Below are 26,062 nucleotides of genomic sequence, written 5' to 3'. Positions count from 1 at the left end.
GACTCCAGCACTGCCCTGGGCAGCCTGTTCCAATGCCCCACAGCCCTTTGGGGAAGAAATTGTTCCCCACATCCAACCTCAACCTCCCCTGGTGCAACTTGAGGCCGTTTCCTCTGCTCCTGGCGCTTGTTCCTGGGGAGCAGAGCCCGACCCCCCTGGCTCCAAGCTCCTTTCAGGCAGTTCAGAGATCAGAAGGTCTCCCCTCAGCTCCTGTTCTCCAGCTGAACCCCCCAGGTCCCTCAGCCACTCCCATCACACTTGTGCTCCAGCCCCTCACCAGCTCCGTTCCCTTCTCTCAACTCACTCAGCACCCCAAGGGCTTTCTTGTCCTGAGGGGCCCAAGCCAGCAGTGACTGGACACAACGCAGCACCTGTGGCAACTGAGGCAGCGTGTGCAGCCCCCACTGGTGAACCGCCCCTCCCCAGGGATGACATAGGACGGGGACAAGGCGACACCAGGACCAGCAGCTCCCCAGCGGGGCCGCCCTGGGGAAAAATGGGGAGGGGGCGCGACCCGCCCAGCATGGCGCCAACCCTTCCCCACCGCCCCACATCCGGGTTCCCGTCTGACCTTCCTCCCGTGAGCCTCAGCGGCGCGTCCCTTCCCGGCGTGCCCCGCGGCGGCGCAGAGCAGCAGCGGCAAGATGGCGCAGCCGCCGGGTGAGTGCGGGGGGACAAGGTGACCCGGCCCCCGCCATCCCGCCCGTTGACCGGCCCGTCTCTCTCTCTTTCTTTGCCGCAGTTCCCCTCAAGGACATGAAGCTGATGGACGTGAAGCTGGGCCAGCTGCCCACATGGCTGGCCATGAGGGACTACACCCCCGGCGGCATCGTGAGGGCCGTGCGGAGAGGTGAGGGCTGAGGGGCGGCGGGGCCGGAGAGGGCCCGGGGGGCGAGTCCCTTCTCCGGTCGGAGCGGGACACATCGGGGCGTGAGCATCTCCGGCTGCTGGAGCGGCCCTTGGCTGCCGGGGGGAGGTCTAGGGGTACAAAGGTTGTTTCAGGGCGATTTTCTGCTTTCCCAAAAAGGTGCCGCCTGTAGCTGCTTGTTCTCCCATCTGTTAATTTGTTTTCTGGTATTGGCTTTATCCAGCAGAAGTTTGTTTTCAGTATTCTGTCTTTAAAAAAGGAAAATACAGTGTCCTTACTCCTGACTCCAGAACCTACTTGCTGAAAATCTTAAGGTTTCCCAACATCATAAGTAAATTGAAAAAAAAAAATGTAATTGATCCCTAAAGATGGTAAAAAGGAACACAGGGCTCTTATAGATGGATCACTTGGCAGAAGTTTTGAGCACTGTCCTTTGATGTAAATACAGATATGGCATTCAGGTAGATTTAAACTCAAGAGATAAAATGCCAGTGTCTGCATAATGTAAATATATTTGTATGAAAGAAATAGATAATTCTAAAATGGCTTGAGTTCATGAACGTCAGAGTAATGTTCAGGGAAAAATCATAAATGGCTTTTAAAACATTTATTTAAAGCTCAGTGTTATTAACTTGAGCTCATCTTGCCCACCTGCCACACAGGTCATCTCTCAGTTTTGTATCTGAGCCTCTCAGATATTTCCTTAGAAACAGTTTCCTCGAGTCTGGTGAAATGGGGCTGCTTCTTTCTGACACGGAAAAATGTGCAGCTTATCTGGCCATCGTGAAAACTTTTCTCCTCCCCAGGTTATGACAGATACTACAATAAATACATCAACGTCAGGAAGGGCGGCCTCGGTGGCATCTCCATGTTACTCGCTGGTTACGTTGTCATCAGCTACATCTGGAGCTACAGTCACATCAGTAAGTAAAAGCAGAAGGGCTGAATGTGCATAGTGCAGCTGGGAGGATATATAAACAATCTGCTGCTGCTTTTAGAAACAAAATGAAAGACAGCGCTAATCGTTGCTGCTTGAATCCAGGACTGTGGGCAAGCAGAGTTCTTGTAGCCACAGAGAACTCGAATGCTTGTAGTACGTTATCAGATGGCCGAGATTTTTCTGGTGATGAAGGAAGCTTAGATCTTGTCCCTGTCTGACCTGACAGTACTTTAAAACTACAAATTCAGGCTTCTTTAGAGTGTTTTCTTTACTGTATTTTCAGGTGTGGTGATTTTTGCTTGTGACCTCAGTAAAATTAACTTGTTTTACTTTGGTACAGAGCACGACCGCCACAGGAGGTACCACTGAAGCGTGAAGGTGCAGCTCTTGAGCAGACCCAGCTAATGGAACAGTTGCCCTGACAGATGATGTCAGAACTATTCACGTTAAAACCTGTACTATTATGACCAATAATAAAGTGTGCACACTTTACACTTACTGACACTGTCATAACTGACTTAATTGTACAGTTAATTGTACTCTGCAAGTGAGGCTTTCTTAGGAGTTTCCCCCCTTGAGGATAAGTTCAGGGTTGGCTGGGAAATCGTTGTGAGTTGGGGAAACTGGTCCCATTGATTCCTCTTTAACTGCTTGATAAAAGTAAAAAGCACTGAATTGCTTCTTAATGGCGCTTCTGTATAGTTGCAAGGATGTAATATTTAGATCGGAAAGCACAGTATCCGCACTTTAAGAGGCTTTTTGGTGTGGCCACGTGTTTGTGATTCAGGCTGTCACCTGAGGACTGTAGGTACTGGGCAGTATTCCATTGTGGCAGAGGCCTTGGGTGGCATCGGTTTAGCTGTAAGCTCTAATTCTCGTTCTGTCACTAGGATTCTAATTGTTCTCACCTCTGATAATCCATTTCTATCAGAACTCTACCTGCTTCTATTACTAAAAGAAGCTAGATGGGTGTAAGGTTTAAAAAAAAATGTCCATGAAGTTAAACTGAAGGAAAAGTTCACTTTTTGACTGAAATGCAGCAGGAGATGCTACGTGCACAAATGCAGCGTGAAGGAGCATCTGGGGGTTTGGGCCTAGCTGATGTGCACCCCTTGAAGGAAGCGTAACTCCATTACCACATGACCCACTGACCCTTTAACTGCGGCTCGACATCCCCATACACCCCACAGTGCCCTTTTCTGATGGAGAGAGAGAAAAAAACACACACTTTTTCAAGGATATAAAGAATCTCTTGGGAACTTCAGTGGTGGCAGGAGGGATTTCAGCTTTGAAAACATCTCTTCAGGTCATGAAGACCATAAACACCTGAGCTAGAGGGAACAGGTAGCCACACCGAAGCGTTGTGGTTCCCTTTCCGTGTGTGCAGTTACCGCCAGACGCACATCTGGCGGTTCAGCCTCTGCAGACACTTATGGGCTGTCACACCATCAGCACTCCAACCTGAAACTTGTCTTTTGAGTGACTCTGACTCTCCACAGTGAAATAATCACAGTCATTCAAACCAACCACAGGCTCCAGTCACTTCTCTTAAACTACTCATATTACCTTGTTCTTAAAAAAGAAAGAAAACCAAAAAATGAATCCACAGCCAGCTTTTTCCATCATTACATTTCCATAAAAACAAAGTATAAAGGCAGTCAGCAAATGAGAGATGGGGCAGAATCAATAAGGCTCATATCATAGGTGAATTTTTTTTTTAATTCACATTTTGTCATTGGCCCTTTTGAAATAGTCTCACAAAATGAGTGGGGTTTGGCTTGAAAAATTGCTCTCGGAAGAATGCTCCACCACTTTTAAAAGCAGTGTTCCATGAGAATATACATCTCCACCTCTTGGTTTTCTCCAGGCTACGGAAATACCTGCTCTGTGTGAGCTGGATGATGCCGGGGGCGAGACAAAGCTCTTCCAGCCGTGTTCATTTTCCCTCCTCACTTTTTGCAAATGGAAAATGAGCACAGATGCATTTTTTTTCCCTACAATCATTATTCTTCATTGTTTAGTGAACCACAGAGATGCCAATTTATTCTCCCCTTGATCGGTTGTCACCCAGAAGATTAATTTCTAACCTTCAGTATAGCAAGAAACACAGAACTAAAGCAAGTGGACAAGAGTTTTACAGCCTGATGTATGGGAGGCATCAGCCGCTGGGACGAGCTCAGCGACTACCACAGGCTGGACCTGGGAACATGACTTTTTGCTTTTTAAGAGCTAAAGGACAGCAGAATTCCTGCTTCCGCACTGAAGGGAGGGAATTTCAAGTATTAATTTTCCCAGTCAGTCTTCCTGCTTCCACAGGGAGGGCTGAAACGCTGCAGGTTCTCCAAAGAGAAGCGGCAAAACACTTTAAAGAAACACTGGAGGAAGATGCTTTTACGTGGAGCGCTGCACTGGTGAGGGGTTCGCTTTATCTATTTTGGTTTCAGATCTACCTTTCAGCAGGGCTCAATGAAAACAGGTGGAGGCCAAAAAATCTTATTTTTAAAAAGGTTAAAACATAAAAAAAAGTCATGGACAATTACAAAAATGTTGCTTAGCAGCAGCCAGCCTCTGACCAGTTCTTTCAGTAATGGCATTAAAAAACAACCTGATTAATAGTTCAAGACATAGTGCTCGGCAGAAACCTTTGCTCAGTGCTAACAGCTCGCTCGCACTCTTCGTCCTGCTCTTTCACTGCCCACTGAGAAAGGCCAGATGTCCTTTGGTGCATCTGTTGGCATAATGACCTTTTTCACCACACTAGAAGAGAAAGAGAGAGAGGAATTATTACTTAGTTACGACTTTTTTTCTCCTCTAGCTGCCTTTATTAAGGCAGCCGACAACTGTTGTGACTTGGAAGCTTTTCCACGTATGGAACACGCAGCATTTAGCAGGTGAAGTGAAACACGGTGTCACAAGGGGCACGATTTATGGGCTATTTCTATCCCTTGGAGCAAAAGCTGCTGCTGCGCCGGGAGCAACCTGGTGTCATGTTATTACAGCGCTTCCCATGCACCGTCACAAACAGCAAAGGGATGTAACATACACAGAGAATTTCAATATTTGTGGCTTCCATGACTCCTCCATGTGATATAAACCACATCAGAGATACACGGGGACTCTCCTGAGTGGCTACTCGGAATTAAACAGAGAAAAGTCCAAAGGCATTCATGACTTTGCATCTTGAAGCTATTCAAGCCCAGCGAGAAACATCAGTATCTGATGCTACAGCGTCCTCCAGATATGGCATTTACTTACAGCTAAAATAATAAGCACCTATTCAAGGTTTCAGTGAAATGGATTCAGCTACTTAATATCCCTGTCTAATCACAATTATTTTTACCCTAACAAGCACCTAAGGCACAGAACTTGGCGTGTACCACGATGTAGCTGTCAAAGGTGATGGGACAGGAAGATTTCTTTGCCCTTTCCTAGTGGCTAAGGTTGGGGTTTGTGGAAAAATAAAGAGATGGGAATTTGATTGCGTCCAAAGCTTTACCAATGCTCCTCAATGAGCAACCACAGTGAATAACACTTTCCTTGGTGTGACAGCAACGAGGTGCATTTACAGCTGAAATACCAAAAGGTCTTTGCATATTCAAGTTTTGTTACTCACAAGGACCTTCCACGCAAACAGAGAAGCAAATCTTTCTAAAAATCACAAAGTATAAGCAACTTAACTCATGGGACAAAACTAATATTAGCTCTTATTTCGTAATGTAGTCCAGGTGAGTGCATGCTGAGCTTCTTAAATCCACGCTCTGCTCTCCCTCCATGTCCCTCCCCTCTGAATTACCTTGTAGCAGGTGACCTGTTCCAGGGGCCGGGGTCCTCTGTTCCCAGTGTTGTTATTTTGTGACTGCATGACTCCAATGACTTGAGGTGTCCTCTGTTGGTTAGGAGAAGAGTTCTGACTCGTTAAGTGCATCAAGGATAAAGGCCTTTTCGGTTGTTATTTTGTTAAGTAGGGAAAAGGAGCACCCCACATATCAAATGATCAATTTTCCTCCAGATCTGTGTGTGGGTGCTCTGCCAGCTGGAGCACCAGAGAGAAGAAATTAAGCGCTGAGGCTTACAAAGCCCAGCGATCCTGCTTTTCTCCAGAAAGCAGATTTAGAGAGTAGGTTTAGGCTGCTAAAATATCATTGCCACCACTGAGACATGTCACGCAGATTACAAAACTGGCAGCTTGCTGTCCAACCATGTATGATGCACTTCTATGTAATGTGGGAGTGTTCGGTGACTCGATCTCCATGTAAAGTTGGAGCAACTGTAGGAATTTCACCACTATAATGGCACTCAGAAGGGACCATGCTTTGCAGTTTATTAGGGTTTGTCTGCAAATTCTTAATTATGAAAAAAATATCACACTCTGTTGTAAAATAGGAAGGGTTTCCCTCATTCAGTGACTATTTCTCCAAGGCTTTCCAGCAAACCAAGAGCTCAAGTGTGCAGTTCTGACCACAGGACAACACACCCGCTGATAAAGCTCATGGGAAACGCTCCGAGGGCGGGTGTGCAGGGGGGCAGGGGAATCGCGTACCTTTTGCTGGGTCTGTGTCGGTTGAGGCAGCGGTGGTTGCTCTGTGGTTCCCATTGGCAGTTCAAACCGTGGGCTGGTTGAGATGGAAACAGGAAAACTGATTCTCAAATCATATGCCAACATTTTACCACCAGCTCAGACAAGTAACTCGAAACAAAATAAACTTGCAGGCAATTAAAATTCAGCTCATGGGAAACAGATCTCCCCCTTCCCCACTTCTCTTTGCATTCTGGTGCTAAACAATTACATATACTAAAATGACAGTCCAGTACTTAGTGTATCACCCCAGCTGTGAAATCTTCTGGAATAAAGTCCACGCGATCCCACCACACTGATAGCACCTGATCAACACTTACTGGTGTTAATAACTCCCTGCCCCATATCCTCAAATCTGTACAACAAATCAAACATTGGCCCAACCTCCAAAGCCACTGGGAAGCACTGGAGATGCCTCGTTTTACACCTACGGGATGACAAAGATCCCAGGAGAAGCCTGGAAGCGTACTCACTGCATGAATTTACAGGTGGGCCCCTCCGGACAGAATCCTACAAGGTAATTCACACAAATGACTCTTCGAGTGTGCCGGTGTCTACAGAGGGGACCTGCAACACAAAACCCAATGGTTCATATTCCACATACATGTACCCCAGCACTCAGTAGTAGCAGGTGCACAAGCAGATAATGCAAAGAAAGAATAGCAATGCCCTACCCTTGATTTAGAGCCACAGAAGCAGCAGCTCTGCGACGTACATACCATGTTTACAGAAGCCTCTGTCATACCAGGGACAGTCCTTGATCTTAGATTCCGGGTCGATGTGCAAGAACGGACATTCTTTGTTACTGCATTCCCCTGTACCAAAGGCAAACAGACTTCTTAGTCAATTGTGCAGCTTCGAGACCAAACGACTCTCAAAACATTACCTGGAACGTAGCTCCCACAAAGCTGTTCCCAACATTTTAAAGTTCAGGCACAACTGCCTGCCTTAACCTAGATGAAAACCACCAAGGACTCACCTCCGGTGAGTAAAGTTCTACCAGACTGGATTATTTATGTGTGCTTTTAAAAACAATGCGGAAACTAAATTGGAAAGAGCAGTCATGATAACAAAAACCAAACATTTAGTGCACCAGAAGTGTGGAGAAACTACAAATTGCGCACTAACCTCAATCCAAGGAAACCTACAAGACTGTAAGTTCCTGACAGCAAGTTGCATCATTATGTCCAGATCTCCAGAGCTGGAAAGCAAGTGCATAAAAGTTTTGCACCCCCTTGCCCTCTGCTGCTCATCAGCTCCCCAAAAATAAGAGTCATGCAAAGATCAACTGCTCAGCCTATTCATCTCATACCCAAAACAAGGTGTAAAACCCAGTAAAAATTTGAACTTCCCCCCTCTTCCCCCAAGGGACAAGCTCTTGAGAGAGAAGATATCTATGATACATCACAAATTTAGAGAGATAATAAGGTGAAGGACTAAGCGGATCTGAAAAAGTACAATTTAACAATATTATTGGACACAGAAGAACTGCAACACTCTGAAGACAGATGAGAGCAATGTACCAGGGTCCTCTTCACCAGACGCCCACGCCAGCAAGGAACGCTAAGTAGGAGCTACAACACCCCTTACCAAATTTGGAGTAGAAGTAACACTCAGGCATCTTGGTCATGTCATACTCATGCAGAAACTCGCACTGGTCTCCCTTTTTGCACAGTCCTCGTAGCCAGTGTTTGCAAACAACAGTCTTTTCCCCGCTGATGTGTCGGAACGGGCACATGCCTCCTGCAGAACGATGGGGCAAAGAGAAGGGAAAAGAGGAACAATTAAAATCTGCGGCACAAGAAGTCACAGAGCAACACTTTGTTCCCCTTTGCACGAGGGGTTTCAGAAGGCATCACTTTTCTTATTAATTTGGCCTTTAGTGGCAACAGGGACCTGGGACAAGTCTTATGTTACACTCTAATGAGTTCCACAATGTAGTCTCCAGCTCTTAATCCTGGCAACCACAACCCCCAGCAACTAATACAGCCACATCCATAGCAAGGGCTCCATGTGGCAGCTTTGCTTATTCACCGCCAAACTGCTTAAAAAAATACCATTCTTTCACAATTGCTGCAGTTACTCCAACATCCTTCAGTATTATCCTCTACCTATTAAGAGGTCATCCCCTCATCTTTAGAGAAGACAAGAGTACTACAGATAGTGCTAGAAAATCAAGTTTCCCCCCCCTCCATCCCCGTGAGTATTATTGTATTGGAAATATTACTTGCCTTTCCCACAGGCCGCTTTTAAAAAAAATTCACAGACAGCTGCACCTGATTCTGTGGAGAGAACGAAGAAAAATAATTAATTTTAACAAAGTCTTGTGGTAACTTTTAAAATACTTCCTTCTCCAGAAAGACAACCCGGTCCTCAACAGGAAAAGAAAAGCAGCGTTTTGGTTCAGGGAATTTAGTTTTCCGCACAAGTTCCTTGTTCAAGTCTGGCCGTCATAAATATCTGTGTTCCTGGAGGACACCAAGGGGAAACTGCAGAGGTCTGGTGGTGCTTGTTTTACTTTTCAGGTATTTAGGTTTTATTGACTGGGTCTTCCTCTGCTGTTAGGTCAATCATGTCAGTGAACCTCATATTTACACTCCTGACAACGCCTTATATTACCTGACATGAACAGTCTGAAACAACCATTAGTGTGTTATCCCTTGCTGATCCTGACCAACAGGTATCACAACATTCAACAGAGTTAAAACACACATTTAGTAGCCCTGCTAGAAAATTTCAGCAAACTATGAGTCTCCTGAGACTGTGTCAGATTATTAGACTGAAGGAAAAGGTTTAGCGACCAGGCCACGGGTATACCCAAAGATTCATTCTCCCTGCCACCAAAACGCCTCATCTATCAAAAGTGAATGAAAAAAATAGGCATAGAATCATTTTGGTTGGAAAAGACCCTCAAGATCATCAAGTCCAACCGTTTCCCCACCCCTGGCACTGCCCCATGTCCCTGAGAACCTCATCTCCATGTCTGTTCAACCCCTCCAGGGATGGTGACTCCAGCACTGCAGCCTGTTCCAATGCCCGACAGACCTTTGGGGAAGAAATTGTTCCCCACATCCAACCTCAACCTCCCCTGGTGCAACTTGAGGCCGTTTCCTCTGCTCCTGGCGCTTGTTCCTGGGGAGCAGAGCCCGACTCCCCTGGCTCCAAGCTCCTTTCAGGCAGTTCAGAGATCAGAAGGTCTCCCCTCAGCTCCTGTTCTCCAGCTGAACCCCCCAGGTCCCTCAGCCGCTCCATCACACTTGTGCTCCAGACCCCACACCAGCCTCATCGCTCTAAATATAAATAACATTCTGTGCAGGAAAGTGATGTTTATTCACAATACTGCCTCAACTTTTATTTTCCAGACTGGCTGGGTACTAACTACACCTTTCATTAGGCGGGAAAGAACACCACCTGGATTAAGACACACGTGTCACAGGGAAAGCCGGAGCTGGGTGGATCTAAGGACAAGACCAGAACCAGGCGCTCAGACCTGCGGAACCTCCCTCCTTCCCTCCCACTCCCCGGGCTCGTCCCCGCCGGGAGCCCCGACTCGGCCCCAGCCCCGCGGGGCGGACGGGGCCGCTCCGCGCTCGCTGCCCGCACGCACTGTCCATGCCGGGGAAGGGCAGCGGCTGCGCCCCCAGCTGCTGCTCCACGGCCACCTCCAGGTCGAACTTGATGTGGTCCACGCTGGCGATGAGCTCCTGCATGGTGGCGGCCGGGGGGCGGCGGAGGCGGGAGGGAAGGGGGGGGATGGTGGGGGGTGGGGGGGCAGCGGGCGGCCGGGCCCGGGCTGGCCCGGCCCTGCCCGCTCCGCTCCGCGCCGGCAGCGCCTGAGGTGAGGGGAGGCGGCGGCGGCAGCTCCTCGCCGCCCCGCGCCGCCCGCCCGCGGAATGCCGGGAGTCACCGCCGACCTCCGAGCCCAGCGGGCAGCGCGCGCGCCTCCGCCAATCAGAGGGCGTCGTTCGCGCAAGGCCCCGCCCCTTCCGCTCGCGCAGGCGCCGCGGCTGAGCTGGGCGGAGCGAGACCGGTTCCCGCCCCGGTACCGGTGACACATGAGGACCCTGCGGCTGCTCGTCCCGCCCTGCCGCTGGGCCCGCTCCGCGCTCCGGCGGTGGGCAGCCCCCGCGCAGCCCCCGCTTCCTCCCCGGGCTGCGCTGCCGGGCTGGAGGCCGCTCAGCTCCTCACAGGCGGCCGGTGGCGGCCTGAGGGAGATCGGGGGCAGCGGCTGCGCCAAAGCTGTTGGTGAGGAGGAGGATGACGATGACGATGAAGGTGTGGAGTTCGGGACGCTGTCAAATAAATTTTCTTCCAGGAAATATTATCGTAAAACCACGTCACGGTTTAAGGATTTGAAGCTTCAAGATGAGGGGGAGGATGAACCAGAAAGAAAACTCCGGCGGGGACCCAAGAACACCCCGTACTGGTACTTCTTGCAGTGCAAAGCCCTCATCAAGGATGACAAGGTTTGGTCCTGGTTCTTCCCTTCTCTCTTTTTGTTTTTTTTAACAGTGTCAATAAAATAATGCAGCTTTGCCCCATTGGTATCATCCTGTCACTTGATGTCTTTACAGAAAGTAAGAATTTGTGAGGAATCCCACGCTCTGTCCTTTCTACCCCAACCTCCCCACTGCTGTGCATATTAATATCTATTGTAATCGATTCTGTTGCTGCCTCATCATGGATTTTCCTCTTCCCTGCAGCTGGCAGAGGCTCTGGAGCTGTTTGAGGTGCAGATGCTGAAGGAACAGCGTGTGCAGCCGACAGAAAGTAATTACACGGTTCTAATTGGTGGCTGCGGCAGGGTTGGCTACGTGAAAAAGGCATTCAGGCTCTACAATGATGTAGGTTCATGTTCTCTCCTCTCAAACCTTCATTACGTTTTCTAAGCTAAAACTGTTTCAAGCATCTGGTCATGTTACTTTTTCTCTAAAATGCCTTTGAGTTACCATTCCCATCTTCTTAACCTGAAACTCTTAAAAACAAGTTAAGGGATTCTAGAATTCCTTTCCTAAAAGTTGTTTCCCATTCTTCTTTTCTTCCTTCAGATGAAAAAACGAGGCTTAACTCCCAGCGAGGCCACTTACACAGCCCTGTTCAACGCCTGCGCCGAATCCCCGTGGAAGGACTCGGGGCTGCAGAGCGCTCTGCAGTTACGGCAGCAGCTCCAGAGCAAAAACGAGCAGCTGAACCTGATCACGTACCACGCGCTGCTGAAGGTCTGTGCCCTCTGCTCCGACCTCAGGATGTGCTTGGATGTACTAAAGGTAAAGATGTGACTTCTCTTGTATTGAGCATAGTCTGCTCTGGTTAAAGCTCCTGGAAGTTGCCACATTGCATAGACTTTTTTGATTTAATTTCCAGCAGAAGTGATTACAGGTCTCATGTTTATATTTCATTGATCCTTGGTCTCATACAATGAAATAGTCTTGGTACATAAAAGTACATAAAAGGCTGCAGAAGTTGGCTTTAAAACTCTGGCCAGGTGTGTTAAAGACTTAATGAACAAAGTTTTTATGGAGTTCACAGCTCTGTGTCTGTCTCCATCCTTCATTTTAAACACCCACATATCGATATATGCTCTTCTTATAGCAGCTCCTCAGAAGGGCCAGTCTGGGAGAAGCTGTTCCTGCCCTCAAATTCCTGTAGCTCCCATCAGGGAGAAGCTGGGATCTACACCAGTGTTTCAGGGCGCTTTTTCTCCTGGAGCCATCATTCTGCTCACAGTGCCAAGTTCACCCTGTGCTTTGTTGGTGCTCTACACCCAGAAGACAACAGCTGTGTTGAGCTTCACAACCAGAAGTGATGGACTGTTTGGGTAACTGGGAAGTTTAACGCTCTCTCTGCTCTTTTAGGAAATTGTGCATAAGGGTCACATTCCCACAGCCGAGACTTTCAGCTTCCTTCTCATGAGCTGCATCAAGGACAGTGAAAGTGGCTTCCGCTACGCCTTACAGGTTTGTCCTCATGTTTGCAGTGGGGAGGAAAAAGTGTTTCTGTGTTGTAACTTGTCACTCGTCATCAGCTCAGAGCTGATGAAGCAGGGGGAATTCAGCTCCTCCTGGGAGAAGTTCTGTAAACTAAACCTTGTCATGCTGTAAACTCATTTCTTATCTGCAAGTAGATACCGTAACACTGAGTACAACAGAAATGCTTACAACCTGCTAGAAGAGTTCCTGTTACTTATTTAGTATCACATCTAGTGTTCATCTTCCTCTCTTCAGGTTTGGAGACAAATGACTAGGTTTGGAATCAAGGGTGACAGCCACACGTACAATTTGATGCTTCGTGCTGCAAGAGACTGTGGAATAGGGGATCCGGTCGTGGCTTCCGAACTCCTGCTCAGACCCACCTGTGAGAACTCGCCCCAGCTACGGCTTGCAGCCAGGAGGCAGAAGGAAAAGGTGAAAAGTCAGAGGAAGAAGGGATCAGAGAGCACAGCTGCTGTCCAGCTGGATGTGGCAGCTATGGAAAAGCAAATATTTTGGGAGAGTTCAGTGCAGCCTGAAGAACTGATCCAGCAACAAAATAAAGACGGGAATCAGGCTGAAACAGAACCAGTGGCTCTCGACGGTCCTGGCGAAGCTCCCAGCAGAACCGGAGCGCTGATGAGGAGAGAGCAGAACAAGATGGAGCAGGAACAAATGCACCTACAGCAAAAGCTGCATTTCTGCAACCTGCCCAACTTGCTGGATTCCCAGATGCACAACGCAGCCATGGTTTCCTTGGGGACAGTGGCCACACCGTCCCATCGCCTGGCTCTGATGGGGGATGTGGATGGCTTCTTGAGTAAAATGAAAGAGGACAACGCGGAACCTAACATTAAAACATTTACATTACTGGCTGAGCTGGTGGAACCACAGAGCCCCTCGGAGTCCTCATTGCTGGAACTCCTAGATAAGCATAAAGTGAAAGTAGATGTGACTTTCTTTAACACTTTAATAAGGAAGAAAAGTAAACAGGGAGACCTAGAAGGAGCAAAGGTGAGGACAAACTCAGCATCAGCCCTGTCACCATCTCCTTGTCCCTGGCCTCCAGCGTTACCCGTGTTTCACTGTGAGACCTGTTCCTCTATCCTCAACAGAAACTGTAAATCTCATGCTGTTTTCCACAAACCAGTGCTCAGGTTAATTTATAAGTAGCTGTGGATTCTATTCTAGCACCTTCAGCTCCATTTGGAAAACTACAGGGAGACTTTATAGGAACTGATGTCAACACTTGTGTCTTGCAGAGTGTGCTGCCAGCTCTGGTGAAGAGGGGACTGTCACCAAACCTCCAGACGTTTTGTAACTTGGCAATTGCTTGCCACCAAGAGAAGGATGGGCTGCAGTTACTGTCAGATTTAAAGGTAATGATAATAATAATAATAATAAACAACCCTCTGCCGCATGGGGTTCGAGCTGCAGGAGGAGGCAGAGTGAAGTATTAATGCTTCTAGAAAGATCTGCTGAGGTTTCTATGGTGAGTGGTTGTTTTCTCATTCCAAAAATATGCAACTGCAGAGAAGGTGGCAGCTGCGGTGTCTGTCCTGTGTCTGTGCTGAGACAGGAGAGGGCTCACAGGAAGGGCTGTGCTGGCACCAGCAAATCACAGAAACATTTTGGTTGGAAGAGACCCTCAAGATCATAGAGTCCAACCATTACCCCACCCCTGGCACTGCCCTGTGTCCCTGAGAACCTCATCTCTGTCTGTTCAACCCTCCAGGGATGGTGACTCCAGCACTGCCCTGGGCAGCCTGTTCCAATGCCCCACAGCCCTTTGGGGAAGAAATTGTTCTAAATATCCAACCTCAACCTCCCTGAAGGGAGTGAGAGCCTTGGTCCTTATGTAAGAAGCTCCTCTGTGCCTTTTCTTTCTTCTTGTGCCAATTGACACAGGATTTCCAGAAGTTTAACTGTAGCATTTGTTGTTTGCAGAGGTCTGGAGTCACTCCCAACAAGTACATCTACAGCACCCTGATCGCTGGTGCCGTGAAGCAGCTGGATTACCAGTACCTCACCGAGATCCTGCGGGACATGAGGAACAACCAAGTGCCTCCCAATGAAGTTATCATCCGCCAGCTGGAGTTCGCAGCGCAGTACCCTCCAAAATTTGACAGGGTAGGTAGCCAAGACCAGTTAGAGTGTGAAGGCAACATGGATGATGCCAGTGAGGGATGAGAAAGCAGATTTCTACAACATCATCTTCTTTTGGATTTGTCTGATCTGGCTGACAGTTCCTTGAGCCTTTTTTTGTTTTGTTTTCTAATAGAAACTTGTTTTGTTGCATTTCTCTTTGCAGTATAAGTCGAAGAACCCCTACCTGGAGAAGATTGATGGCTTCCGTGGCTACTACTATCGGTGGTTAAAAGTAATGGCAGGAGAGGAGACCCCCCACCCCTGGGCAAAATACAGAACAGCAAAACCTGCAGATGACAAAAATGAAGAGGACGTGCAGGAGCAGTCAGGGCACAAGTAGCAGCGAGCAGGATGCTGAGCTCCCACATCTTCCTTGGGCTGGAAGAACTTGGAATTTTCTTTCTTGAACTGTCTTGTAGTAGAGCTGCTTTGTATTTTCATGAGCTCAAGTTCTGTAGGTGACTACATAATAAAAGACTTGTCCTATGTTTGAAGGAGAAGCAAATACATTTTCAGTGAATTTCCTTAAGCCACAGAGGATTAGACAGGCTGTAGTTGAAGAAACCCTGTGCTAAATAAGGGAGAAGCAAAATCAGGTGTAACAGGGGTTTAGCTCAGTGCTGGTTTTGTCTCTTTCCCATGTTCTCTGTTAATTTGGGCACTGACCACACGACCTGTCCCACATTGCTGGAATTCCTGACTGCATCTTCACACTAATTCCAGTTTACAGACAAACTGGAGCAGAGTGTTCCAGTGCAATTTAACTTCCTTCTACATGAGATCAGGGGAGAGCTTAAATCATGAGTGGAATTTTGAGAGCTGTCTTATTTCCTTTCCACACAACCTTTTAAATTCAGTTATTTGAGAAAGAAGGGGGAAAAAGCTGGTTTAAAAACAAAACACACACATTTAGAACAACCTCACAATATGCAGAACAACCTTCAAGCCAACCAAAACATGGAATATAAATGTTTTGCCAGAAGTCTGTGCTGCTCTCTCAAGAAGGCAGACTTTATTTTAAAATAAACGGCTACACAAAACCTACTCCAAAACAACCACCATTGTCTATACAATCCTGGTGAATTTGTAGCTGTTTTAATTGTTATACAGAAATATCCAATCCTGCAGACGGTGTCTATAACTGCACCAACAGTCCGATGTGTCGGATGATGTCCAGAGTTCAAAAAGTAGCTTTATGGCGAAAGGCTTCACCCAGAACAGCCTCTGCAGCCGCAGTGGGTGCACTCGATGATTCTCCCCTGGAAAACAAAACACGAGGGAATTTCAGCTGAGCCACACAAGCAGACAGCGCAGTGCGCTCTGGCCTTGAGGCTGGGGATGGGGCTGCGTGGAGAGCGTTTCTACCATCTGCTTTTCTGCTGTTTCCCGTACTTTAACGGCTTTAAACCACTGCAAGCCAAAGCTGACAGTAACTTTAGAACCAACAAGATACCAACTCTACCAGCAATGATATAAAGCATTAGAAGTAGAGGCAAGTCCCAGCGCAACCTCCTCTGCTCGCCCTGCCCTGGGAGGAGTTACAGCGGGTGCTGCAAGGGGCTGGACATGTGGAGGAAGAAGCGGATAAACTCTTACCACTTCCAGTTTGCTTTTGGGGACCCTGCAGATGCAGTTGGTTCCGAAGTTGGTGTCGCGTGTCTGGATACAGCGCAGGCAGCAGAGGTTCTCGTAACCCTGTTTCTTCCACTTTGCAATCAGGTTTTTGTCAGCGTATCCTTCCTTGATGCAGTACTCATAGAGCTCTGCAGAGGGGCAGACAGCATCATGAGTAGCTCCCGGGAAGTGTTAGAAGACTCGCTAATGGGAATTACAAGCTGTAGTAACTAGGAGTTAAAGCCAGGCAGCTGCCAGCCTTCCCTCCACCTTCCCTGCCCAGAAACCCAACCCTTCCCACCAACGCCACTGGACATCCTGCTCTCTGCCCAGGGTAAAGCCTCTGCATTCCTCACCTCTGCTGATGGCTTTTCTTTTGTAGAAGAGATCAAAGATGTAACGTGTCTTCTGGTGGTGAATTCTGAAGATGGGCCAAAGCGATTCCACTTTCCTCTTCCCTTCGTGAGGCTCTGTCTCCGCTGGGAGGGAACACAAACACCAGTTTCAGCTGATAACGTTACTTCCTTAATCGCTTCGCAATGAACCATTCCAAGAACGTTCATAACTTTAATACCTTGTACAGATAAGGCCAAGTTTAGTGGGAAAAGATACAAACAAAAGGCACCTGAGCTAGAACAACTCTTTTGGGAAATGAAAACATAAACAGAAGTGCAGTGGGGACGAGGTGACCTGCACTGGGATGGCCAGTGGCTTCATGGTTGCCCTGGCTCGTCAGATGAGAGCAACAGCACAAACAAGAACTACCTGTGGTCAATCTATATTTGCAGGGGAAGCTGCGCTTCCTGAAGCGGTTCAGGATGCGATTGTTTCAGGGACACATCTGTGCCAACACCCAGCTCTACCTTCTCTCATCTTCTGATCCAGCTCATCCAGTGTTGGCTCAATCAGCTCCCAGCCATCCGGAGGAGGCTTCCTGCTCCGCTTCACTTTGGGCATCACGTCAGAAAAAAGGCAAAAGGCGAGGGAACGAGGGTGTGCCTAAAATCACACCTGCGGGTGCTTCAAAGTCCTGAGAACCACTGGAAAAAAAAATAACGAAAGAAGAACAGTTGTTGATGTTTCTGCTAAGATTTCTGTGCCCCTTTGTTATTTTCCACTTTGATGATAAAAATGAGCTTTATAGAGCTCATGAAGGAATCATAGAATCGTTGTAGTTGGAACAGACACTAAAGACCATCAAGTCAAACCAGAACCTAAATCTAGCACTAAACCATGTCCCTAAGAATATCATCTATGCATCTTTTAAACCCCTCCAGGGATGGTGACTCCAGCACTGCCCTGGGCAGCCTGTTCCAATGCCCCACAGCCCTTTGGGGAAGAAATTGTTCCCCACATCCAACCTCAACCTCCCCTGGTGCAACCTGAGGCCGTTTCCTCTGGTCCTGGTGCTTGTTCCTGGGGAGCAGAGCCCGACCCCCCTGGCTCCAAGCTCCTTTCAGGCAGTTCAGAGATCAGAAGGTCTCCCCTCAGCTCCTGTTCTCCAGCTGAACCCCCCAGGTCCCTCAGCCGCTCCATCACTCTTGTGCTCCAGCCCCTCACCAGCTCCGTTCCCTTCTCTCAACTCGCTCCAGCACCTCAAGGTCTCTTTTGTTGTGAGGGGCCCAAAACTGATCCCAGGATTCGAGGACTGGCCTCCCCAGCGCCGAGTACAGTGGAAAAACATAAAATCTCGGCCAATGTGGCCCCGGGGCCAGCGCTGCATCCGCCATCACACATTAAACCATTTTTTCTCCTCAGCAAAGTGAGGCGAGCCCTGCCCCGCCCCCCCCGCGGGACCCCGAACAGACAACTTCCGCCAGCTCCTGCCGAAAACCCGGACGGGACCGCCCGGCCCGGCCCCAGGGCGGCTCCCGGGACTCTCCGGAGCTCGGTCGGTTTTGCCGGTCCCGGTACTTCTCACCTGCCAGGGCCGCAGCCACCGCTTCCGCGTCGCCGCCGCCGTCACCCGTGGGGCCTTTCTCGCCGGCCCTCCCCGTGACCCCGCCCCGCCGAGGTGCCCGCCGCAGTGCCTGAAAGAAACCCCCCCCGGCGCCGTGCGCGTCCCCGCCTCGATCAGGACAACAAGAAAAGCGCGGTCCACCGGGAGATGAAGCGGCCCCGCCGCTGTCCCCTGCGGAGGGACCCGGAGGGGCGGCGCTGAGGGCAGCCCCGCGGCGGGGTCCTTTCTGCGGACCGCGGTGACTGAGCGGGCGGCGAGGGCTGCACACCGCGCGCGCGGGGGCGGGACGGTTTCCGCTTCCGGGTCGCCGCTCGGGGCCGGGGGGGGGGCCTCGCTGCAGTTGCCGCCGCTGCCGCCATCGCCGCGATGCCGAAAGGAGGTGGGGCCGGGCCGGGGCTTCCCCACGGGGATCGGCGGGGGGGAGGGGGAGGGGGTGTGGGCCCCCAGGGAGGAGCGGGGGGGAGGCCCCGGGCGGACCGGGCTCGGCCCCCCCGTCCCGGCTGTGAGGTGCTGGCGGGGACAGGTCTCGTTCCCGCGCTCGGCTCTGAAGGGGCTTCTCTACCCCTCTCTCCCGGCTCTGGGGAGTTTGGGGGTGTCTCTTTTCCCCCTTCTCGGTCTCAGGGGCGGCCCCTTCCCGCCCCCCGGGCTGTGATGGTCTCGGGGGGCTCTCGTTTTCTCGCCCCAGCCCGTTCTGTTGGGTTGCAGGGGACCCTCCCCTCCGCAACACACTCTGCTGCGGTCGCCCGCGTCCCATTCGGTCCCCGCCAACGAGCGCCCTGCGACCGCAGCAGCCCCTGGGGTGTCCGGCCCTTGCGCCCGGGCTGTGCCCCATGTGCTCCCGTTGGGCCGGGAGCTGCAGCCGGTTCCCGGGGCTGGGAACAGGGGGCACAGCCGCTGTGGGGTGTTCGGTGGCCCTTCCGTGGCGGAGCCTTTTGGGGCTGGGACCGGGAGCCCGGGCAGAGGGTCCTGCTGGGCTGAGGGGCTCCAAACGTGGCTCCTTTCATGTGGCTCCAGCAGCGGGTACCAACTTGCCGGTGTGATTAAGAAGCACCGAGGGACTGACGGGCTGTCAGGGCTGAGCTGGATCCACCCAGAACCTTCTCCAGATGCACCATCTGCATAATTGGCTCTTGTGCGAGCGTCGGTGAAACCCCGTCATATACATTAATGTAAACCAGCTCTCATCATTCAGCTTCTCTGGAGTTTGCTCCAATTTATTTCATCAGCGTTTCCCAAGCTTTAGTACCAAACCTGCTTCCGTGTTTGGGTTTTCTTGTGTCCGTTTGCACGATGTTGGTAGATGGGGCTGAAGCTTTCACGTAGTTTTTGTGAAAGCAAAGAACTGTGGTGGGTTGTGACCCTGGTTGCCATATTTAAATGCCCTTTACGACAGGATTTCCTGCTCTGTATTTCATTGTGCAGTTTTGAATGTTTGTGTCAAACCTTCTGTTTCTTGGGAAACGGGGGATATTTGCCCCCCCTCCCCAAGTCAGTAGGAGTTATTGTGTTATGGAATGGACTTTTGCACTCACTGCTTCATACAAAATGGAGATTTTAACCAGCCATTAATACAAGATTATTTTTTAATACCTCAGTTCACCAAGAATAAGTGATTCCTTCAATATTCTTCAATTTTCTTTGATTTCAATTCCTTAATTAAGCTGCTTAAAGCTGAAGACAGATGTATTTGAACACATGCATGCCTTAGGCACCGGTGGCCTTTACTGCAGGTGAAATCTGCAGGTGATTATATTTTAAAAGTGCTTTTACAGAGCAGGCTAAGAATCGTTATCCCTATTTTACAGATGGGGAAACTGAGGCGCGGAGCTGACGCGAGTTGCGCAGCGTGATGCGGTAGGTCAGGGCAGCTGTAGGACCGGCGCTCCACTGGTCTGACGTGGTTTGATCTCCCCGTGCGGGCTCCAGGATCAATGAGATCGATCCACTCCTCCATTTGCTTCGTTTTAGTAATTTAATGCCAGAAAATTGCTTTTGTGTTGGTCAGTGCTGAGCCCAGCTGGACCAGAAGGCTGCCTGGCATCGATTGAGCTTGTAGCACAGGATTGGTTTGGTTTATTCAGGTTTTTTTGGGGTTACGTGGTATGTCAGGGATGTGACTGTTGTTGCATCCAGGGTGATGTCATTTACAGGGCACTGAGTTGACGTCTCTGGGACAAATCTTGTTCTCAGGGGTGTCAGTGTTGCCACGTGCAATGGTTGGCAACAGATGAATTAAAAACTCACGTCTTTGGGTGCAGCAAATTTTTTGGTCGCACTTGTGGTTTGGGAGCCCACGAGACTCCCCAACTCAGAGAGAAGAGTCTGGTCTCTGCACTTCCACATTTCCCAGGAGAAAAACATCCCGGGGGTCTCTGCAAAGCTTCACAGCGGGGTTTTGAGACAATTTGTTCCACAGCTCAGCTTGTACTGAGCTAAAACCCATGAGTTTGTCTTTGCTGAGCCCAGAGGGCTGGTCAGGAAATGCTGGATTTCTCAAGCCCGCAGCAGCCGCCGGCTCCAGTGTCTCCCTGCGCAGTCCCAAGGAAGGAGGGACAGTCCCCTCAGCATCACCGTAAGGTTTCTTTTGTCCTCGGCAGGTGAAGTGGGGAGAGCACGAGGGTTTCCTGCTCCTCCCTCGGCCGTCAGAGGCTCCCCCGCAGCAGGGAGCTCCCTCACCTGAGCCACTTGCTTCTTGCTGCTCTCACACACCAGGTCTACCCCAAGCTCCCTAGTTCAAGGCTGGAGACCGACTTACCAGCTTGTTTTCCAGCGGTTCTTTGAGCCGTAAGAGCAGAAGCAGAGAAACCGCTTGCAGAGCGAGCATTAATGGCTTCAGCAATTCATTAATCAACAGAACTTTGAACTTGAGAGCCGATGGTAACCAGGCAGTCCAGCCAGCTGAGCCGACTCTCCTCTCCCTGCTGCCTAGAGCTTGTTTTCATTTTTCCTTATAAAGCACTAAAACATGGAGGCCCCTCTTAGTAGTTCTTCAAATCTCGTTATAATTCCCAAAGCTTTTCTCCAATTAGCTCCTTATTTTCTCTGGGTGCAGCCCTGGTGTAGAGGAGAGGCTGAGGAATTCAGCTGGTCGGAGATGCAGCAGGAATGTGCTGTGATTCCGTCTGTGCCGAGGGGACACGTGGGAGCTCGTTGCCCGATAACCAGTGTTCTCAGAGCTGGGAAGGTCCTGCCCAAATTGGGGACCCGCTCGGTTCTGGGGTCTCCAAAAGCAGCCCAAGTTGAAAGAAGGAACTACATCTCCATGTATGTGTCTATGGATCATTAATCCCAATTCTCTGTGTAACTTATCCAAAATGCTTGGAGTGTTCACTGAGCTCAGTGTGATTTGAGTCTAGTGTGATTTGTCCCATCTTCGCCAAAAATCCAGAGAGAGTCCTGCAGGAGGAGCAGATCTTTCTGGAAGCTTATCACTAAGCCATTTATGAACTTGATTGTTTTGTACAGGTAGAAAAGGAGGCCACAAAGGCCGAGCAAGACAGTACACGAGTCCTGAAGAGATTGATGCCCAGCTTCAAGCAGAAAAGCAAAAGGCGAGGGTATGTGTTTACTGTTGTAAGTCCTGGCTCATACAGCGTGCTCAGCTTGCGGTTCCTGAGAAACGGTAGCTCGGTCAAGTGCTGCAGATCATTGTCAGTGATCACGGTATGAATTCAGAATATCTCTGGCTGGGGAGACAACAAGGGGTAGTCAGTTTGGTTCCTTGCAGAAGTGAGGGCAAATAGACCATCCAGTTCATAAGTGGAAGGTTAAAGAAGAGGGAAGATGATCACCCAGCAGCTCTAGATCTCTTTTCCCTTGTATTTCATCGTTCGGGTCTCCAATGTCAGCTAAATTTTTGTCCGTGCCCTGCAGTTTAGCTGTGGAGAAAAAGGTCTCACATCTTACTGTGTATTGAATTGTGTATTATTATATTTGCCCTCTTCTAAATTTAAAAGACCAGATTCCATTGACTTCTTCCTCCACACGTGATTTTCTTGTTTGCCTCTGACCTGTAGGGAGAGATAACCAGGTTTTCTTGCACAAGTCCTTTTTTTGGGTGTATTTCCATGCCCCAACATGGGATTGTAACAGCCCCTCCCACCAGCTACCTGCCTGGTGTTATAAAAGACACGGCTGCTTCTTGCAGTACTTGCTCTCTTGTATGTCAAGTTATCACCACTCCAAGGGCACCCTCGCTGCTGTTTTTCTGTGGCTTTATGAAAGTGCTGCCTAAGCCTGAATACACTATTCCAGCTGAAGCCTCACAGCACTGACTCCAGAAGGATAATTATACCCCAGATAGGAAATACTGATGAATACCTCCCAGGAAATGACTCTTTCAAGCACTTATGAGCCATATTGTTGACTCCTTTTTAATGTGCTGACCAGCTGTAACTCAAGAAGATTGTGTGGTTTGCTGCTTGGCCACACAATCTGACTTTGTGTTGGATTTCTTCTCCCAGAGTGTATCTCCTCATGATTTGTTTTCTGATTCCACCTTCTTGGTTTCCTGCTGTCTTTCCAAATTCTGGAGCCACTTATGGGTCTGATCCCGTTTCCCAAAATGATTCCAACTCCTACCAGTCGTTCACAAACTTGACAAGTGTTCTGTACTTCCGAGATGTTAATAAAAATACCAACCAGAAATGGAACAGAACAAGCAGGACCCCGCTTTATGTATGTCTTGTTTTAAAAGAAACCAGAGAACTGTTCTTTGAGAAGGATTTCTTCTTTTTCTTCTGTGATAATCCATGTAACACCGTTTTGTTACGGAAATCTAAAAATAAAAAATTAACAAAATTACTCTTACTGCCCGTAGCTCGTGCACTTTGCCAGTCCCTCTGGTGAGGGATGTTTGACAAAGGCAAAGCAAACTGGTCACACCTGTGTTGGTTGTTCCAATGGTTTACAAATCAATTCCTAGACCTCTGACAGGTAAAACTTGTGCTGAAAAGGCTGCATTTTCTTGGATAATAATGTTCTGGTTGGTGGTTGTCAGGTTGCTCTTCTCTAGTTGTTTTTTCAATTGAGATCTAGGATGGGGTCCAGCCCTACGCTATACCCATGTAGTTTCCAGTCCCTGAGATATTGTGCTGGAAACTGGGGCCAAAATATCTCCAGGAGATTTTTATGTACATTTTCTCTGATTTCCTGTGATTTTATAGGAAGAAGAGGAACAAGAAGAAGGAGGTGAAGGAGCAACAGGGGACCCTAAAAAGGAGAAGAAGTCTTTAGATTCTGATGAGAGTGATGAAGATGACGAGGACTATCAGGTACTGTCATTCTCAAGGCATTTACCACATTCACAGCACCCAGGGCAAGAGAGAGATGCACGCTCGTGACTCCGAGTTCTCTTTGACAGCTGCCTATAGTAATTTTTTTATGGAAGAACTATTTTTAAAAGCCAAAAATCCCTTACTTGACAGTATGTTGTCCTCAGCATGAAAACTTGCATATTTTTATAAGCAAAATGCAGAGGCAAAAAGATTTCAAAGAAGGCTGAGGATAGCTGGTGGTAGAAACCTCGGCTCATAAATGGTTTTGCTGTCTGGTAGTAAAAACTAGAAAAAAATACTGAATTCTCCTTTTGGGGTGTGTTTGCTGAGCTGCGATACAACACGACGCCGGGTGTGACAGAGCTTCTTAACCTTCCTCTTGTTCTTCAACCTTAGCAAAAGCGCAAAGGAGTGGAAGGGTTGATAGACATAGAGAATCCCAATCGTGTAATTCAGACAACCAAAAAAGTCACTCAGCTGGACCTGGACGGACCCAAGGAGCTCTCACGACGGGAGCGGTGAGTCTTTCCCGCTGCCTCGGCACGTCCCTGGAGTTTCACGCTTGTTGGTGGCAGCAGCTTAACGCGGGGAGATGTTTCCCGGCTGCGCGTGCATTGGTGTTTCAGGGAAGCCTTTTAAATGTATCTGTGTAAAGCGGACACTGAACAGCAGCGAACTGTCAGGCAGGACTCGCTGTGGTTCAAAATATCTTTCCTTACGAATTTTACAGCAGTTGTCTGTGCTCTGGGAGCAGCTGTGTTCGTGCTGGGGCCAGCAGCTGGGCCAGGGGCACTAAGAAAGTGAAGTTTGTTGCTGTGAAGCAGATTTAGGCTATTCCTTTCCTGAAGTTTTATGCCAAAAATCAATCGTAACTAAAATCCATTCACCAGAGGTCACCTTGAGGTCCGCTTTAATCTTGCCCTGGTGACAGCCAGCGGTTTCCCAGATTCCAGGCATCACAGTGACATTTTTCTCTGAGCAGATGAATAAGATGAGAACCAAAGTTTAATCTTCTAGTTTCATTTAGCAATGGAGAGTTTCAGAGCAAAAGGTTTAAGCTTATTTGGGCTGGATTGCTTCAGCAGAAGTACGGCTTTGGGAGGGAAAAACATGTCCTGGTGCTGTGCGGTCTAGGGCTAATTCCTTTGACCTCAGTGTCCTTATTTAGCTGAACAAAGGTAGAAATAATCTCATCATCCCTGTTCCAACTCTGCAATAGATACAACCTGTGCTTGAAAACTGGTGACAGGGACCCCCGGTCTTTGTGGGAAGCCCCTCCCTGTCCTCCCCGCTCCGATCCTCTGGTGACCAGTGTGTTTTACTCAAACAGAGAGGAGATAGAGAAGCAAAAGGCAAAAGAAAGATACATGAAAATGCACCTAGCTGGTAAAACAGAACAAGCGAAGGCCGATCTCGCCCGACTAGCCATCATTCGGAAGCAAAGGGAAGAAGCTGCCAGAAAGAAAGAAGAAGAAAGGAAAGGTTAGAGAGTAATTACTCATATCCTCTTGCTTCTCTTTGCAATGGTTGTACTGCCAAGGGCCATGATTTCTTGTGTGTGATGTTGCTGGGTGTCATCACAACTCCTCTCATCGAAACCGTATTCAGCCTTTTCATTCTTGTAATGCTTTTGCTTTATAACACTCTAGGACATCTGAGCTGGGAGCAGGAAGGCAATTGCCCTCGATAACCATGTTGTTCTCAGCCTCCCAGGCAACGCTTGCTCCACTTTGGGGCTTTAGCAGGTTCCTTCTGCCGCGTGTGATTTATTGGCTTTGTGTGCTGGGGATCCAAAGGGAATTTGCAGCCCCCCCTCTCCTCAGCTCTGAGAGGTGTAAACCTGGGGTCTGATGAACGTGTTGTCTCGGTGGCTTCCACTGAGAAATCTGCAGCAGCATCGGGGTGATTTGTGGACACCTGAAGAGAGTCTGAGAAGGGAACATGCTGGGGGCTGCTCCTCTGAACTCTGAGGGGAATCTACCAGGAATTGGCGGGGAGGGCTGGATTGTTCCCATTACCTCACCATACGTGCCTGGCAGGATTTTGGTCTCTGGGGCTGTCAGCAGTCCCTGACACCTGCTGTGAAATGACGAAACCTCTGTTCTTTTCCTCCCCCAGCAAAAGACGAAGCGGCCATGGCAGGTAAAAGACTGCAGTCACTATCCCTTAACAAGTAAGCGCAGGACACGTAAGAGGAGGAAACGCCAGGGAACTGTGCCTGGTGCCCGCCGGGAGCTCTGTCGTGTTGCATACCATGGGTGTACTGCAGCATCGAAGTCACCTTCACCTCCAAGAGACACCGACAACATGTTTGTCCTCATCCTGGCACAGATTTCTTTCCATTTGGGGTTAGGGGCAGCTGCGACCTTCGGTGCAGAACTGTGCTGAACAGCGGTTCTCTGTAACAGTTTGGAAACCTGAATGTTGGGGGTTTTTTTTGCTGTTTTTAGGATTAAGAACTCATCTAGACAAGGGGGAACAGGGTGGGAGGGAGGCGTGCGGGAGGGGAGGTGCTTCAAATATTAGATTGCAAGAAAATTAGATTGTGGGGTGATTGTGGGGTGGGGCATGGGGTGGGGAACCTTGACTTGCTAGTGAAAGCCCGAACGATGATGTATCTGAGGAATCCTTTTGGCCAAGTGGCCCATCAAATTCTGCTGCGGGGTGTTGCGGTGTAAGCTGGGAGCCTGACGTCACGGACATCTGGAGTG

General features: G+C 49.2%; 5 protein-coding genes across 6 annotated transcripts; 3 read left to right on the top strand and 2 right to left on the bottom strand.

Moving 5' to 3' along the window:
* Positions 1 to 620: 620 nt before the first annotated feature.
* On the top strand, positions 621 to 2,307 carry ATP5MF (ATP synthase membrane subunit f). The gene is made up of 4 exons (XM_080354234.1): positions 621 to 660; positions 743 to 850; positions 1,675 to 1,791; positions 2,149 to 2,307. Exons 1-4 carry the CDS (start codon positions 645 to 647, stop codon positions 2,175 to 2,177), a joined length of 270 nt encoding a protein of 89 aa, XP_080210360.1. The 5' UTR covers positions 621 to 644; the 3' UTR covers positions 2,178 to 2,307.
* Positions 2,308 to 2,701: 394 nt separating this feature from the next.
* CPSF4 (cleavage and polyadenylation specific factor 4) lies at positions 2,702 to 10,277 on the bottom strand. Its single transcript, XM_080353806.1, has 8 exons — positions 9,992 to 10,277; positions 8,616 to 8,666; positions 7,975 to 8,127; positions 7,104 to 7,199; positions 6,858 to 6,951; positions 6,349 to 6,421; positions 5,602 to 5,694; positions 2,702 to 4,565 (listed from the first exon to the last, which is right to left on the bottom strand). Exons 1-8 carry the CDS (start codon positions 10,092 to 10,094, stop codon positions 4,497 to 4,499), a joined length of 732 nt encoding a protein of 243 aa, XP_080209932.1. The 5' UTR covers positions 10,095 to 10,277; the 3' UTR covers positions 2,702 to 4,496.
* A 162-nt stretch (positions 10,278 to 10,439) lies between these two features.
* PTCD1 (pentatricopeptide repeat domain 1) lies at positions 10,440 to 15,000 on the top strand (the record flags this gene model as incomplete). Its single annotated transcript, XM_080354270.1, has 8 exons — positions 10,440 to 10,850; positions 11,088 to 11,228; positions 11,433 to 11,651; positions 12,240 to 12,341; positions 12,609 to 13,367; positions 13,616 to 13,732; positions 14,301 to 14,483; positions 14,665 to 15,000. 8 exons carry the CDS (start codon positions 10,440 to 10,442, stop codon positions 14,839 to 14,841), a joined length of 2,109 nt encoding a protein of 702 aa, XP_080210396.1. The 3' UTR covers positions 14,842 to 15,000.
* A 482-nt stretch (positions 15,001 to 15,482) lies between these two features.
* On the bottom strand, positions 15,483 to 18,161 carry BUD31 (BUD31 homolog). 2 transcript variants are annotated; one of them, XM_080354132.1, is made up of 5 exons: positions 18,037 to 18,161; positions 16,979 to 17,155; positions 16,472 to 16,594; positions 16,098 to 16,264; positions 15,483 to 15,760 (listed from the first exon to the last, which is right to left on the bottom strand). In XM_080354132.1, the coding sequence occupies exons 2-5, from the start codon at positions 17,070 to 17,072 to the stop codon at positions 15,710 to 15,712; spliced, it is 435 nt and encodes a 144-aa protein (XP_080210258.1). In that variant the 5' UTR covers positions 17,073 to 17,155; positions 18,037 to 18,161; the 3' UTR covers positions 15,483 to 15,709. The 2 variants fall into 2 exon arrangements, with proteins under 2 accessions (XP_080210258.1, XP_080210259.1); XM_080354133.1 differs by lacking the exon at positions 18,037 to 18,161 and adding an exon at positions 17,676 to 17,920.
* A 151-nt stretch (positions 18,162 to 18,312) lies between these two features.
* Positions 18,313 to 25,823, top strand: PDAP1 (PDGFA associated protein 1). Its single transcript, XM_080354131.1, has 6 exons — positions 18,313 to 18,454; positions 21,541 to 21,632; positions 23,241 to 23,348; positions 23,748 to 23,869; positions 24,682 to 24,833; positions 25,470 to 25,823. Exons 1-6 carry the CDS (start codon positions 18,442 to 18,444, stop codon positions 25,526 to 25,528), a joined length of 546 nt encoding a protein of 181 aa, XP_080210257.1. The 5' UTR covers positions 18,313 to 18,441; the 3' UTR covers positions 25,529 to 25,823.
* Positions 25,824 to 26,062: the final 239 nt, after the last annotated feature.

This window comes from Nesoenas mayeri (genome assembly GCF_963082525.1).
Source record: "Nesoenas mayeri genome assembly, chromosome: 15".
NCBI classification, from domain to species: Eukaryota; Metazoa; Chordata; class Aves; order Columbiformes; family Columbidae; genus Nesoenas; species Nesoenas mayeri.
The sequence above is the reverse complement of the archived record's forward strand: the minus strand, read 5'-3'. Positions and strand labels throughout refer to the sequence as shown.

What these genes read in the sequence shown, in the direction of transcription:
- CPSF4 (XM_080353806.1), bottom strand. Translation starts at nt 10,094, where the DNA reads ATGCAGGAGCTCATCGCCAGCGTGGACCACATCAAGTTCGACCTGGAG. An exon ending in GCCCTTCCCCGGCATGGACA is followed by an intron (nt 8,667 to 9,991) that starts GTGCGTGCGGGC and finishes TTCTCTCCACAG; the next exon opens with AATCAGGTGCAGCTGTCTGT. An exon ending in TTACTTCTACTCCAAATTTG is followed by an intron (nt 7,200 to 7,974) that starts GTAAGGGGTGTT and finishes CCTTTGGTACAG; the next exon opens with GGGAATGCAGTAACAAAGAA.
- ATP5MF (XM_080354234.1), top strand. An exon ending in CGTGAGGGCCGTGCGGAGAG is followed by an intron (nt 851 to 1,674) that starts GTGAGGGCTGAG and finishes TCTCCTCCCCAG; the next exon opens with GTTATGACAGATACTACAAT. An exon ending in CTGGAGCTACAGTCACATCA is followed by an intron (nt 1,792 to 2,148) that starts GTAAGTAAAAGC and finishes ACTTTGGTACAG; the next exon opens with AGCACGACCGCCACAGGAGG.
- PDAP1 (XM_080354131.1), top strand. An exon ending in CAGAAAAGCAAAAGGCGAGG is followed by an intron (nt 21,633 to 23,240) that starts GTATGTGTTTAC and finishes GTGATTTTATAG; the next exon opens with GAAGAAGAGGAACAAGAAGA. An exon ending in GAAAGAAGAAGAAAGGAAAG is followed by an intron (nt 24,834 to 25,469) that starts GTTAGAGAGTAA and finishes TTCCTCCCCCAG; the next exon opens with CAAAAGACGAAGCGGCCATG.
- BUD31 (XM_080354132.1), bottom strand. Translation starts at nt 17,072, where the DNA reads ATGCCCAAAGTGAAGCGGAGCAGGAAGCCTCCTCCGGATGGCTGGGAG. An exon ending in GGATCAGAAGATGAGAGAAG is followed by an intron (nt 16,595 to 16,978) that starts GTAGAGCTGGGT and finishes GTTCCCTCCCAG; the next exon opens with CGGAGACAGAGCCTCACGAA. An exon ending in CCAAAAGCAAACTGGAAGTG is followed by an intron (nt 15,761 to 16,097) that starts GTAAGAGTTTAT and finishes TTTGTTTTCCAG; the next exon opens with GGGAGAATCATCGAGTGCAC.